This window comes from Sorex fumeus, unplaced genomic scaffold (genome assembly GCF_029834395.1).
Source record: "Sorex fumeus unplaced genomic scaffold, SorFum_2.1 ptg000047l, whole genome shotgun sequence".
Classification (NCBI taxonomy): Eukaryota; Metazoa; Chordata; class Mammalia; order Eulipotyphla; family Soricidae; genus Sorex; species Sorex fumeus.
This window is the reverse complement of record NW_026606104.1, coordinates 51,896,400-51,912,103: the sequence shown is the minus strand read 5'-3', so window position 1 is coordinate 51,912,103 and position 15,704 is coordinate 51,896,400. Positions and strand designations below refer to the sequence as shown.

Here is a 15,704-nt window from a genome sequence, read left to right as displayed (position 1 = left end):
TCCTCAGCACAGAGGCAGGGTGGGATGGGGTGATGGGGGGTGGGAGGGATACTGGGACTGGTGGTGGTGGAGAATGGGCACTGGTGGAGGGATGGGTACTTGATCATTGTATAACTGAAACCCAAGTACAAAAATCTGTAAGTCTACAACTGTACCTCATGGTGTTTCACTAATCACGGTCACGGTCCTCCCGTTATTCATTGATTTGCTCGAGCGGGCCCAGTAACACCTCCATCTTGAGACTTGTTACTGTGTTTGGTGTATCAAATATGTCACGGGGAGCTTGCCAGGCTTTGCTGTGCGGGCGAGATACTCTTGGTAGCTTGTCGGGCTCTCCAAGAGGGGTGGAGGAATCAAACTCGGGTCAGCCATATTGGCCACTTGCAAGGCAAACGCCTTACCCACAGTGCTATCGCTCCAGCCCGGTGTTTCACTAATAAAAATTAAAAAAAAAAAAAAAGGACACGTGGGCCCTGACACTGAGGAAACCCTGCCTCCCTGACACTTCTCTAGAGTAGGGCCCAAAGTCACACAGAACAGAAAACTTTGGAAACTCAGAGACTCGGGGAGCTCAGGGGGCAGCCCCCAGGATGCCTGGCGCTGATTTATTCCCCGTACCAGCGCCTAGGTTCTGTGTGCCATTTGCTCGACATGGCAGCAACCGTGGGGGAGGATTAAGACTCGCAGGCCCAATTGAGCCTCTGTTCTAGACACAGTCCACATGGAGGCTGGGAGCTCTGCAGCTTTTCCAGACAACTAAAAGGGTGCCCCTCAAAGGGTGCTGCCGCAGAAAACAGCCATGCAACCTGGAGCTGTGTCACAGGTCCCCCGTGGGGCAAGCTTAGGGGGGTTGGCACATACCATTGCAAGAAGTAGGTGGCAGGGAGTGGAGTGGACATGACTCCAGGAGTTCTGAGACTGACTGAACAGGGTCAGGAGTGCTTTCAAGACCTGAAGGAGAGCACCTATGGGCCTGGGCACTATCAGAGAGTGAGAAGCTGTATTTCTGTCTGTCCCCGAATGAAACTTGCTGCTCTCACCTGTCACTTCCAAGAACGAGTCCCCTCAGTTTTCCCCCAGCTCCCTTGCAGCCTGTCCTGCCCACCGGGGGTGCAGGGGGAGTCTCCTGATTCACATCCTGAGGCTTTCTAACACTGTGCTTTCACACAGGCCATGGCCATGGGCATGATGACCGAGTACTACCACTTCATCTTCACCACTCTGGTAAGTGCCTCCAACTCCCAGCTGGATGGCATGGGTTGTGGGGGGTCCCCTCCATTCTGAAGCTAGAGGTCACTGGGGTCAGACTTGGCTCCCAAGGCCGGGTGACAGCTCCGACTGACAGCACAGATGTGTCTTTATGGCCTGCCCTCTTTAGGAAAGTGATGTCACATTGGGTCACAGGTGGGGCTGGGACCCCCAACATGTGGGCGCATGGCTATGTTTACTGGCCAGAAGGGGGGGCCCTCTGATGACCTGCCTTGATTGCCAGGATAATCCTTGACCCCAACTTGCATTTCCCCAAGTGTGGTGCTGGCCTCTCTCATGCCAGCCAGAATGGCCACTTCGGGTTCCTGGTGGGGACCTGTCCAAAATGGGTGCACGTGGAGGCGCATTTCAGCCCGGGAGGGAGTTGGTGGCACCCAGGGACATAAGACCAGCCTCGTTTCCTCACAGCCACAGGACTCTGACCATACTCTGACCTGGCTGGGGCCTCCATGTTCCCCCACCCTGGACAGCTTCGCTCCCAGCCTGCCCTAAAACCAGCTCTCGGGGGCTGTGTGGGCCTCTGTGTTCCCCCCCCCCCCCCATTCAGACACTAGTGACGAATGTGTCCTGGAGTATAGGCGACACAGACAGGAGATAGGCCGGCCCCCCAGGAGTCCTGCTGTCCACTCTGCCTCTCGTGTCTAGCCGGCACAGCATGCTCGTGACCCCCAGGCCAGACCAGATGGCACTGGGAACAGCAGGAGGAGATGCCCGGTGCTGAGGGAAATGAGAGTTGGGCTTTGCAGGCAGCAGCTCCTTGAACTGGGCCTCAGAAGCTCAGCAGGGGCTCCCCAAAGAGAGAGCGAGGAAGGGCATTCCACGAGGGAGAACCACAGAAACCAGGGCCAGCAGGCAGGAACACCTCTGTAGGCTGCTGGAGCCGGTGTCCCCAGAGCTGCTCAGTCCATCTCCTCCCCACAGTGACCCGGTGACTGGCGTCTATGTCAGCCTCTGAGGGAATATTCACAGCATGGAGGTTGGCAAATTCTGCCTTGCCCTGTGACCCCAGGAACTGGTGATTAAGCATTTCCCAGCACACCCCAGCTGACTGTCCCCACTCCGCCACCTGCCCACTGTACGGGTGTCCATGAGGGCTTAGGGACCACCCTGCACATCCTGACCCAGGTCTGATCCGTCCCTTCTGGAGTCCACCCAACCAGAGCTGTTTCTGGAGGCACTGAGGTCCCCAGATGCCCGATTCCCCAGCTCTGCTCGCAGTGAGGAGAGGGCAGAGGTGCAAGGCTGGGGGTGGGGTGGGCACAGTCTAGGGGTGGGGCTCTCTGTGTCCTGATCTGGCTCCTTGGGCTCTGAGGAGAGGCAGGCACTCCCCGCTCTCCTGCTCCTATGGCCGTCCGAGCCCATGCTCTGAGCTGCTGGGATGGAAGCCGGTTTCCTGGTCACAGAACAGAGGGACAGGGAGCTCTCTCCCTCTCCCAGGGTGACCTGGCCCTAAGACGACAGTGTGTGCCTGACACCTCTCTCCCTCTCCCCATTCCCCCCTCTCTATCTCCACACCTCTCTCTCTCTCTCTCTCTCTCTCTCTCTCTCTCTCTCTCTCTCTCTCATTCTCTCCTGCTGCCAGAGATTCCTGGTATCCCAGGGCCTCGGAGCTTGTCCCTAACATGGAGATGAACAGGGAGCGACTTCCAGGCCTCCCATCCTCATTTGCCATGTAGGTTTTAAGGAAAACTCATTCAGGCAATCATTCAGTTGCAAAGCCCCGGGTCACAGAGAACACTTGGGGGTATGGTCCTGGATCTCCCTCTGGATATCAAGGGAAGGACAGCTCCAGCCCCATCTCTCTGCCCACTGTACTTTCCGCTGCTCTAGACTCCAGCTTGCTCCCCAGTTCTGCTCCCTGGCATTAAGTGTATCACAGGGAGTGGGGGCACTGGTCACAGCCCAGATGCCCCTTCATTCTGCCTCCCCTGTCTCCAAGAGCTGCACCCCTAATCCCACTGAGGCCGGGCTCTAGGGGTGTTTCCCCCTCAGTGGTGGGACTGCGCCTTCACCAGCACAACATGTCCTGCCCCTCATGGATCAGCCTTGTCCCCACACACTGACGACAGGCGCAGTGACATGTAAGTCAATGCCACCCACATTTGTAAATACCAGTGGGAACAGATGGAAGAAACCCCCTTGGAGAGCTGACCAGTGCTTGTTTAGCCTGCCGAGGGGGAGGGACTAGGAGCTCCACTGGATTCCCCACTCCTTACTGACAACCCCACCCACCCGAAGAGATGGAGCCACAGGTGGGTCCTGTAGAAGTGGCATGGACAAAGTTTACACTGCTAACACACACATACAGAGAGACACACGCACACAGACACGTGCAGACACAGGCATATACAGGCACACATAGGCACACACAGACACACACATACATGTACACACAGATATACACAAAGGCACATACACAAAGACACACAAATAGACACAGACAAACAGACACAGGCACATATAAATAAGTACACACAGGCACATACAGACACACAGGTACTTGCATATACACAGCACATACAGATGTACATAGGAACATGCATACACATAGGCACACACAGACACGCACAGGAACACAGGCACACACAGACATACATAAGCACACATAGGCACATACCGACACACAGACACATAAGCACATAGACACACACACTGACACACCCAGGTACATACTGACACATATAGACACACATTAAAACACATAAGTGCACATAGGCACACACAGACACACAGAGACACACACAGGCATGTACCCTGAATCTTACTTATAGGTCTGCCCAGGCTGAAGGCTCTCTCTAGCCTTATTCTGATCCCAGCTCCAAATGCTTAATTCAAAGCATCTCTTCCCATTCCTATCCCCTCACAGGGCCCCATGGGGTGACTTCCTTGGGGTCTGGGAATAGCAGAACCCAAAGCTCTGGACCCTCAGCCATGCAGCCTGGCCACCCTTTCCGAGAGCACACCAGTGGGACACCATCATGCCCCACATCAATGCTCTCATACACCTGGGCTCAAAGTTGAAGATAGGAAAGGGCACTGCAGGGTGGGGCCCCAATAGCATCCAGTTTTTTTTCCCAAACCTTAAGCAAACTGTTCAATTTATTCACTTTGTTAATTCGCCCATTTATTTTCTCAGGCACCGTATAGAAATGCTCACTGGGTGTCAGGTCTGAGCCAGGCGCTCAGTACAGAGGCTGGATGGAGACAGAGCTCATACACATACAGATCAGGGCCCTGCCCTGTTCCCCTGCGTAGTCCAGTGCCTAAATGGCACCTGTGCGCGGTGGTCACTCCTGAAAATCCTGAACAGAGGAGTGAATGAAGAGCCAGTGAATGATGAACAAATGCACAGAAACAATACAGACTAGAAGGTAATCAGTGAAGTTGTCAGCCTCCTCATCATAGCAACAGTTAAGACCAGAGATTCCAGCTGCAAAGATCCCGGCAGAGTCTGCCAGAGCTGGAATCCAGAGACTCCCACTTCCCTTGGCCTGTGTCCAGGCTCTGGATGGGCCACAGAGCTGTGTGCAGGGAGCTAGGCTGAGTGTTCACTGTGTCAATGCCAGCAAAGTGCTTAGGGCCGTGTTGGCATTTAGAACTTTGCACACATTCAGCCTGTGAAATAGCTGTTCCCTGTGTCCTTGTCTCATCCAAAATTCAGAACAGCTTCCCCAAGAAGGTGTGACCTCCTCCCCCAACCCTACCCCCGCCACCCCCGTCTTGCACACCTGTGAAGATGGAGTCTCAGAGAGATCAAGCACCACAGTCAAGGGCAGAGCAAGGCTTTGCCTGCAGGGAGCCTTCCAGTTTCAGAGCCCTCCGCCGAGACTTGTCAGCTGAACCCACTGGCCTCTTCTGGGGGTCCCAGTCCACACAGTCGCCACGGCTCAGGCTTGTAGATTCATCCTGATGATGGTCAGGGCAGCACCCATACTTCACAGTGTCCCCAGCCTTTCTTCCACACAGCTGGGTTTCCAATTCCTGGGGCTGTGTGCATGCCCTGTTGACCACTGGAGGAGTCCCAGATGAGAAAGGCTGAGGCATCGGCTCAGGTCTCTGAGCAGATGTGTGAGGGAGGCCTGGGTGCTGACTTCCGGGTATGTCTATGGCTGTTCCTGCCCATGGGCTTTCTGGGAGGGTCGTAGAGAGATCTGCCTGAGGGAGGCACAGTCTGGCAAGACAAGGACTGTGCAGTGGGACCTTGGTGGGAGGCCCTCCCCTCCAGGTGCCCCAGATCCATTCCCCAAGTCCTACATCTGGTTCTGGTGCCAAGATTCTCCAGATTCAACTCCTGGTCCCACCTCTGAGTTCGATGGTCACTAGTGGGTGGGTGGTAGACAGTGGCATTTGGTATTTATCTCCTTCTCTGTAGGAAACCCATGTCACCAACTCTGCCTCTGAAACATTCTCCAAACTTGCTTCTCCCACACAGAAGACATTTTAATTACCCCAGCTGCCATTATCAGTCCCAGCCAGCTTTGAGCCATTCCCAGATAACCCCGCGTTAATCAGCCCCAGCTGAGCCCCTGGTACATGTCATGTGTAGGTAAAAGCCTGGAGGTGAAAAAAAGGAATTATAATAAATTAATAGATAAGCAATCACAATTAATGCCACTTCCCGGCAATAACAGTTATATCATGGGAAAGATATTTTCATCTGTCATTCCTTAAGGCGATGTTTTCCGAGCTTCAGCTTCTATCCAGTCAGACCCATGGGGTGCTAATGAATTAGTCTATTATGTTATGCTGAATGTTTCTAAAAGGTCCCTCGTCGATACTGAATTCAGTGTGTCAACATTTGGCATCGAGAACAGCAACTTTCTGCCAAGCAGCAAAGGCTTCACACAGTTCACCGTGTACAGCACTTGGGGTCTCTGCCCGGGGCAGTTTGGGCAAATAATAAGAGGAGGACAGAGTGGCCTCTGCCAGCTCCCTGTTGTTCCTGTCTTCACAATAGGAATTGGGGTGCCCCAAGCCCCCCAATCCTGCAGCGATGCCTGGGCTCTCAGTGGCAGGGGAAAAGGTCCCGGCTCTGAGCCACCCACCCGACCACCCCTCTTCCCTTGGCTTGGCTGGGGTCAGCAGCACTGCAGATGGAGGGGTTGTGTGGATGGCACCCACACCCACATGGGTCTGCTCTCTGTGGCCTGGGACCCTCTGGGCCCCGAAGACTGGCCCAGGAACAGAGGTCCAAGAAGGCAAATGCTTTGGCTCCTTTGAGGCATTAGTAGAGGCAGCATTGAGTCTCACCCCATCCAGGGCCAGTGGCTCTTCCTTGGGCCCAGCCTTCCAGATTCGTGCCCAGACTCTGCCCATGAAAAGTCCCTCCTTCTCCCCAGACCCAGCTCCTTCAAAGATAGCTGCTGGAAGACCTCCCATTTCAGAAGGCTCAATTCCCTGAGCCTCCATCCCAGGAAAAGTGCAGAACTGGCCTCCTGGAAGAGTTCCCCAATACTGAAGCATGTGGGGCCCGAGTCAGTTCCACCTTCTTATCTCTAAGCCTTATGTACCCCACAGAAGGTCAGTCAGCTGACTGAGTTCAGTCTTTCAACCGAAGGAGTGTTTGGCCCAGATGCTCATAGAAGAGACAGAGGTAGTAGTCACAGACAGTTATCAGCGGGGTGACATTGAAAAGGTCTAGGATAAGAGCAGAAGTGCTCTGCCCTGTCATTCTTGCATGGAGTAGTAGTCAAGGGAAGCTTCCCGGAGGCAGTGACCTTTGAGCTAATTCTCAAAAGAATAACCCACTCATCAAGGTTGAGATGGCCATCCGGCAGAGGGGGCACAGGGAAGATCTAGGAGAAAGGGGCACAAAACACAGGCAGTTTTCCTAGAGCAAAATGCAAGCAGGAAGGAACGTGATGCTGGAGGGGAGGAGGAAAGGGCACTTAGTCCTGAGAAGCCAGCAGAAACCTCTGCTGGAAGCTGAGCCTGGAGGAACAGTTGGGCAGTGTTCATCAGGGGCACCTCTCAGGGTGCTGTGGGGAGGGCAACCTTCCTGGGGCCTGGGCAGTGTTCCTAGCTGCCTCTGACATGGGGTACTAACCCCTTCGAAAGGCAGGTAAGCACTGACTGGGCTGACTGAGGACTCCTCACGACCATCTTCATATTGCAAGGGGGGGGGAGGGAAGGCGGGAAGGACCCTATTCCTGACACCCTGCCCCTCCTACAACCCCCAAACCCTCAACTGTGACCAGGAACTGCTGCGCCAGCTACCAGACAGGTAGTGTTGAACACCTGAGTGTTCATCAGTCACCTGACTTCCAGCCTGACTCTGTGTACATCGCTCACCCCTCTGTTCCATGCCACAGCCCTATACAACAGGATACAGTCCATGGCCTGACCTCATGGTTGGTCAATGCTGCTAGCCATAGCTGCGGCCACCTCCCTAAGCCGTGCTGGGCGGAGTGTGGTGAGAGAGGCCTTCAGTCAACACCTCTTCCAAGGAGTCCTCCCTCCTCCCAGTGAGTCCCCCCTCCCAGTTAGTTCTCCCTCCTCCCAGTGAGTCCTCCCCTCATAGTGAGTTCTCCCTTCCCAATTAGTCCTCCTTCCTCCCATTGAGTCCTCCCCTCCCAGTGATCCATCCCCTCCCAATGAGTCCTCTCTCCTCCCAGTGAATGCTCCCCTCCAAGTGAGTCCTCCCAGTGAGTCCTTCCTTCCCAGTGAGCCATCCCCTCCCAGTGAGTCCTCCTTCCTCCCAGTGAATGCTCCCCTCCAAGTGAGTCCTTCCATTGAGTCCTCCTCCCAATGAGTCCTCCCTCCTCCCAGTGAGCCATCCCCCTCAGTGAGTCCTCTCTCCTCCCAGTGAAGGCTCCCCTCTAAGTGAGTCTTCCCTTTCTCCAGTGAGTTCTCCCCACTTCCATTGAGCCCTCCCTCATTCCACAAGCCCTTTCAATGATCAGCGATCCCCCCCTGGAATGATTCCTCCTCCTGCCCCTCCCTCATTGCACGTGGATCCCATCTAAGCTCAGACCCCTTTCTGCGTGTCTCCATTTGGGGGTAATAGCTCATTCGTGGCTCTCAAAGCCAGGTTAGCATCCCCTCCCTAGACTCCATGTAGCTAATATGTCCCCCAGAGACCCAAAGAAAATTCTGACATATGTCTTGTGTTTGACAACCACTGAAGACACAAACCAGGGAATTTGAATGAAACAGTGGTGGGAGGCACCAACAAGGGGTGTGTGTGTGGTGGCGGGGCCAATCCAGGTGTGTAGGCTTGCACATGTGGGAATTCGCCCACCGTGGCATAGTGACCCAAGACAAGGTGCCATGTGGTGGCTCTGTATGTGGGCTCAGGAGAAGGGCTCACAGTCAGGGTCCATAGGCACAGTGAGGCCTCCCTGCCCCGTGGGCATGAGCCTGGGTGCAAGTTCAGTTGCTCAGCCTTGGTCAGTTCGCCTACCCCCCTTCTTCTCTTAGAGGGGCAGATAGTGGAAGACTCACTTCCTGGTGGGAAGGGCAGCTCATCTGCTCCACATGGTAGCTAAGCAGATGCCCCCAGTTCCCACTAAGATCTACTCCATGGAGATACCCTTTGGTCACCTCAGTGGGAACCCCCATCAACTAGAGACCCTTGACCCCCCTCCCACCCAGCCCCTTCCCCATCCCAGATCAGAACTATGTTTTTCTGGGCAGGGCGGAACTAAGCTTTCTCATTCAAGTGTGTTTCCCTACATAGCATCTACCAGAAGGAGCCTGCTTGGGGGTGCGGGAGGGACAGGGGATCAGTGCCCATCAGGAACGTGTCTGAGACCAGAGGAGACAGTGCAGTATGGAAGAGCAGCTTCCGGGGCCCACGCCTGTGTCCCTGTTTCCCGGGAGCCTGAAACCAGTCCGAGAAAGGTCTGTGCTGAGCCCCACAGCCAAGGAGTGGGCATGGCAGAGTGCCACCACTGTCTCCCAGAGTCACAGGATCCGGAGAGTGTGCAGGGGTGGGGGGCAGGGGAGCGGCATCTCGGGAAGGGCAGTGTGGGGCAAGTATTAGGTGACGAGGCTCAGACAGGGACCCAAGGACTCAGTTTCCCCACAGAGGAGTGCGACCAGTTGACGGCCAGTGTCTGTCAGTGTCTTTGCTCAAGAAGTGCCAGCACAGAGATGTGATGTGGTGGTGGACGGGGGGGGGGGGGGGGGGGACCCTGCGCTGTGCCCAGTGAGCTGCCAGACTCCAGGTGCATAGCAGGTGGGGATGGGGTGGAGGGGCAGAACACAGCAATCACCGCAAAGCCCCAGGCCCAGATCCGCGCCCTGGACCACACCGAGCATCGTCTGCTCTTGGCCCCTGAGTCTGGGCCTTTCCCCAGTGCTGGGCAGTGGAGTGAAACAGGAGTAGGAGCCTGGGGTGTGGCGTGCGCCTGGATGCGCCTGGGACCCCCGTCCCCTCCAAGGCACTGGCTGTCCTCTGCTAGCCTGTTTCCAAGTCAGGGTTGCTCTTTTCTTGCTCCTGCTCACCGGTGACCCCCACTCCTTACACACATTTCTCCTCTCAGCTTCGAGGATGACTTCCCCCAGCCCACCACCCCCCCGCCTGCCAGTCTGCCGATGGCAATCACCCCCTTCCCCTCAGCAGGTGCTGCCCCAGGCATTCAGACCACTTCCTGCCCTAGGCTGAGCCTGGACAGGACCTGGACAGACAGACTGACCTTCCTGCTGCTGCAGGAGGCCTAGGGAAGGAGGGCGGGGATCCTTGAAACACGTCCCTTGGGTGTCAAGTTCTCCCTCCCGCATCCTCTGAGCAAGTTGGACACACCCAAACCCAGAGCCCTTTGTCACCCTGGCCTCTCCTGTGAAGGACAGACCACTGTGAGCCCACCACGCTCCTGGGTTGTTGGGGGCAGGACTGACTCTTGAGTGCTCTAAAGGCACCACCACCCCCTTGTTGCAGAGGAAGAAACAGACTGAGCCGGGGGCTCTGCAGTGAGGTGCTGGCCTTAGACAGCACTAGTCAGGAGGCTCTTGGGGATCCCAGCCTCTCCTTGGGGAAGCTCCTTCCTGCGACACTCCCTCCTGAGCCTCCCTGCAAGTTGCGGGGTAGCAGCCTGGGTCCAGCAGGGCACCCTTCTTCTCACACCCCCTCCTCTGCCCAGGATCTCTATGCCCTGGACCTGGAGCCCTACCGCTACTCGGGGGTGAACCTGACTGGCTTCCGCATCCTCAACGTGGACAACCCCCACGTCTCGGCCATCGTGGAGAAGTGGTCCATGGAGAGGCTGCAGGCGGCACCCCGTGCTGAGTCCGGCCTGCTGGACGGGGTGATGATGGTATGGCAGCCAGCAGCCCCACGGGGCTCTCCTTGCCCTCCCTCTCCCTCCCCTCACCCCTTCCTGCTCTCTGCCCTCTTCCCTCTGTTTCTTCTTCCCTTCCTTTCACCCTCCCCCACCTCCTTCCTTCCTGCCTCTCACCACTGGTCAAGCGAGGGGCCAGATTACAAAGGAACCAGGCCTTAGACCCCCTCCCCAGGCCCCCTGCAGCACGCAGCCATGTGGGGACAATTAGAGGGCTCTAGACTCTGAATCCTGGGCAGGTGTGTCTTCCTTCAGTGGCCGAAGGAAGGAGTGGGTGTGGACAGGGGCCAGGGCAAAAGGGACTGGGGGGGGATGGAGGCGAGGCTGCAGTGGGGGAGGGTCACTGACCCCAGCCTGGCCCACGTCTCTCTGGGCACACAGTCCCCACCCCAAGCCTTCCCATGCCAGGACGCCACGTGGGGAGGGAGGCAGTGGACCCAGAGCACCCCAACAGGCCGCTCCCATTCCAGACTGACGCAGCCCTGCTGTACGACGCTGTCCACATCGTGTCCGTGTGCTACCAGCGTGCGCCCCAGATGACCGTCAACTCCCTGCAGTGCCACCGGCACAAGGCCTGGCGCTTCGGTGGCCGCTTCATGAACTTCATCAAGGAGGTGAGAACAACACCCCCGCCTCGTCCCTCTGCAACCCCAAAGGCCGGCTTGGAGCATCATGGGATTCTCACATTTCACAGAACTGGGCATGGGCTCGTGGCCCTCCATGCCCTGGGCCCAGTTTCCCGGGTGAGAGCAGACTCAGGGGGACCCGGGTATTGAGAGACGGAGTCGGTGCCTCCCTCAGCCGTCAGACGGGCGGACGTGTGGCCTCCTGGGTGGGCCAAGCTCAGCACCAGAACTGGGAGGCTCGGGCCAGCAGCCAACCCTGAGTGCTCTGCAGGGTGCCCACAGGGGCCCGGCTCTCCTGGTGCCGTGGCAGCTGTGGCAAAGCCACTCCAAGGAGAAACCAATGCAGTGCCGGGAGTGAGCAGTGCAGGAGCTCCGACCTGCCCTCTGGGGAAGGTGAGGGCACTTTCCATGGCCCAGGATGAGGTGATGATGGAAGCAGCTAGGGAGGAGGGCTGGGAGGCTGGGGAGCGGGGGGCGGGCTCTGAGCACCTGTCCCAGAGGAAACCTGGGGAGGAGGTGAGGGCAGGGTTAGCCAGCACCCAGGACACAGCCCTGTGCGGAAGGGATGTGGAAGGGGCAGTCCCAGGAGGGCAATGAAGCGGCTGCCTGGGGAATCGAATCGGGGTGTGTATACCGCAGCTGACATGCAGCCTGCCGGGTGCCAGACACCGCCCCAGGATGAATGGAGGGGTCTGTGCACCCCCAAACCACAGCTGGGAGGGGCAGACAGTCACAGGTAGGGCCGGGGCACCTGTGGGCACAGGAACAGAAGGAGGCTTTCCCAGAGTCCTGAGTCCACCCGATGCTTGGGCCAAGGCCGTGCTGTGCCCCTGTGTTCCGGAGCACGCCAGCGCGATGGGGCAGAGGCAGGTCTTAGAGACAGCGTCCGCACCTCTGGTGCTCTTGGCTTTGCTTCTTCACGGCAGTCCTGGGCATGCACGAGGGAGCGGGCTTCCTGCAGCACTGCACCCTCTAGAGGGAGGGGTGCTGTCTGAGATGCTCGGGCTCAGAATGCCCCCCTGCAAATCGCATTGGGCGCCGATTGCAGGTGCCCTAAGGAAGGAGCAGAAGGTTGGGGTGTCATTGATCACCCGCTAATGTGCCTGCCACCCCGGCAGCCTCCAGGGGGCTGACAAGTGAAGGTAAACCATACCCACTTCTCAGCTGTGTGACCTAAAGCAAGCAGCTGGGCCTCTCTGGTCCTCTGCACCACCTCCTCACCCTGGAGGTGACAATAGGGCTGTTAGAGATCACAAGCCCTGTGGGGAAAGAGGGGCACTCCGGATCCCACGTGGGGAAAGAGGGGCACTCCGGATCCCACTAGGCACAGAGCGAGCAACTCTGACCTGGTTCTTTGTGTTCCCTGGAAAAGAGAATGTTCAGGCCACACAGATTTGGGGTCATTCCCCTGTGTGGCCTGGGGATGCTCAAAGCTCTGGGTAACACCTAGAGGGGAGCACACTCATCACTGGCCTGGAAAGGGGACCCCCTTCCTCCTCCAGGGCCCAGCAGCCAGTTGGAACTGCTACCCCACCGTCCATGCTGGCCCCGGCCCGGGAACAGCCCTGCCCACTCAGACCCTCATGGAACCTTTCAGAAACATCTTCGGGGCTGGGAAGGTGGCCTGGCGGTCAGCACTTGCAGGTCTGAGGCCCTGGGTTCCAGCTCCAACTGGAAAAGGAAAGCATTTGAAGGTGCAGGGGATGGGTCCCTGGTCCAGCGGTCAGGCCCAAGGTTCCCGTGTCGGCCACATCTGTCCCTGTGACCACTTGCAGACTGCCCAATCTCCCCACCTGACTGCGTGACAGTGAATCATTTTAAAGACGTGGCATTTCTGAGAAGAGCTGGAAATACCAGGCCGGAGTTCAGCGCGCGGGAAGCATCTTTCATTTAGCGAGTCCTGAGCGGCGGCTGGAGGGGCGGGCGGGCGAGGGAAATGTCACCAGAGGAGCGACGCGCTGCCTGCTGCCCTGGCCAGCCCTGCCCACCGCCCACCGGGGCCGGCACCTGCTGGCATTTCATTCCTGGAGCTGACAGGGAGGAAGGCTGCACTGTGGGCCGGTTTGAAGGCTCCTGCTGTGATTTCCCTGGGGGCCTGGAGAGAGCCTCGGGGAAAGAGGGGGCCGAGGGGGGGCAGCAGAGGGCGGGGTGCGGGCCGGTGTGGGGAACTCGCTCACTGCACGCCCCAGCCCTCCCCGGCAGGCATCAGAACTGGCTCTTCCATGCTGCACCTGCATAGAGACTGCCCTGGGCCCTGCATCCCATTCCTGGGGACCACCCTAGTTGGTCTCTTCAAGCCCCCATGCCTCTGACCATAAATGGGGGTGATTCCTCCTGGCAGGGTTGTACCTCTGGGCCCTGACCCTGTGGCCTCCCCCATCTCCAAAGGAAGGGAGCAATGGGGGCCACAGAGATGGCACAGGGGTTAGAGCATGGCCTTACATGCCACTGGTTCCCCTTCTGTTCCCTCACTTCCTGCTCCCCTGGGGTACCATGTGTGGTCCTGGAAGCTGCGACTACCACCCGATGCAGCCTGGGTGGTTCCTTGAGCCATAGGGCCTGAGCAGCATTGCATCACCTGCTGCCCCATTGGCTAAGAGTTGATGGGAGCAGGCAGGAGCCATCAAACAGCGGGGAGGATGCTGGCCTTGCACGTGGCCAACCTGGGTTTGATCCCCAGCATCCCATATGGTTCCCTGAGCAATGCCAGGAGTGATCCCTGAGCATAGAGCCAAGTATATGTCCTGAGCATCACTGGGTGTGGCCCCCTGGACAGAAAAGAATTGCTGGGAGAGTCCCTGCACCCTTGAGTACTGCTAATCCCCCATCCCCACCCTGACACACACACACACACACACACACACACACACACACACACACACACTCCACAAAGAAATGGCATTAGGTCACATTTTTTGTCGGGGTCACCAGCAGTGTTGGCCAGGGGAGCTATTTCCAGCCCTGTGCAGCCCAGCAGTGTGGACCAAGGTGTTGTACCTGGGCCTGGCATGTAGTGTAACTCAAGCTGATGTGATGGTGCAGGGCCCAACTGTGTGGGGGCCACCGGGTCGTATCCTAGAGGCTCAGGGGGCCACATGTGCCAGGGCCACACTCAGGGTCTGGCCCGGGCTGGGCATGTGCTCTACCATTTGAACTCACCCCTACCCCAGGTACCTTTGAACCTCTGTGAATAGTAAGTTTGATTGTACTTTGACTGGCTCAAGAAAACATGTGTGCTAAACCCACATCCTGTCCACTTTGGTTTTATACCCTCCTGGGTCCTCACGGCTGCCTCCCATCTGGGCTAGCTCCTCAATTTGTCCATCTCCATATGTTTCCAGTAAGTTTGATTGTACTTTGACTGGCTCAAGAAAACATAAGGTTTGTGCTAAGCCCCAAGTTGAAACCCTTACATAATGCACCTAACTGAAAAGCTGTATTTAAATTCGGCTGTTCATTGTCTTTTCAATTCTATCACTTTCCTACTTAATGCGTTTTTTTTTTTCTATCACGGGGGGGGGGGGGGGGGGGGGGGGAGGGGGGAGGTGATTTGGGTGGGCCTGGGGGCTAGTGAAGGCCTATACTTGTGGTTAGTTTGTGAATGTCAGCATGGGGAGGGGCCCTGCAGCTGGGAAGGGGGACGGGTGCTTGAGACTCTGCAGGGGGTCCTGACTTGAGTGTGACAAGGAAGTGAAGTGGTCAGGACGTCCACCGCTGCCTCCTCCCAGTACCCCAGTCATCCCTCTCATGTGGCTCCAAGACATGGCACGTCATAACCACGTCATCCCCTTCTGGCCACTTTCTTCCCAAGACCCCCCGACCGCACAAGCTCACTCTTCTGGCGCATGGACATCTACTGTGTGCTGGCTGTACCCTGAGTCCTTGGGGCAGAGAGAGCCTAACAGACTGGGTGGGTGGGGGACATGCCGGGTAGCCCCGGCTCCAGTTTGGTTCTGCTTCCTATTCCTTCCATGATCTGGGGTGGCTTGTGGCCCCCTCCCAGCCTGCCTCCTACCCTGTGCCATGGCAGCAGGGCTGCACAGAGCTCTATCACCAACTCGGTGGGGTCTGAAGGCCAGGATGGTGGCAGCAATTCAGTGGCAGGACACAGTGGGGAAGCGGTTCAGGACACTTTGTGTACCCGTGCTGGAAAGGTTCTGTTGATGGAAATGGGCAGGTGCCCAGATAGGAGACCATCTCAATGTGTCAACCCCAGCTCCAGAAGCTCCTGCCCTTCTAGTTTGGGTTCTGTGCCTTGCCCTGCACCTGTGCTCACCCCACACCCCATCTCTCTCGGGTCAGGGGCACTAAGGCAGGAGCCACCGCTGACCACAGGCTCAGCCTGTCCCAGGTACTGTTCTAAGTGCCTGGGGGAGTAGGGAGCCTCCACTGGTAATTATCAGCCAGCCTGGCTGGCGGGTCAATGCAGGACCCCAAGGACGAGGTGTTACCGGGGTCCTGCAGGGCCTCAGCAGTGTTGTGGCCCCCCAGGGCTGACCCAGCAATGTTCAGGGGATCCCGTGGTACA

General features: G+C 57.4%; 1 protein-coding gene across 1 annotated transcript in view; it reads left to right on the top strand.

Annotated features, from left to right (window-relative positions):
* Window positions 1–15,704, top strand: part of GRIK3 (glutamate ionotropic receptor kainate type subunit 3) — a 197,182-nt gene that overhangs the window by 136,524 nt on the left and 44,954 nt on the right. Inside the window, exons 5-7 of the mRNA XM_056123057.1 lie at window positions 1,171–1,224; window positions 10,353–10,526; window positions 11,021–11,164. Coding sequence (XP_055979032.1) covers window positions 1,171–1,224; window positions 10,353–10,526; window positions 11,021–11,164 — 372 coding nt within the window. The remainder of the gene's footprint in view (window positions 1–1,170; window positions 1,225–10,352; window positions 10,527–11,020; window positions 11,165–15,704) is intronic.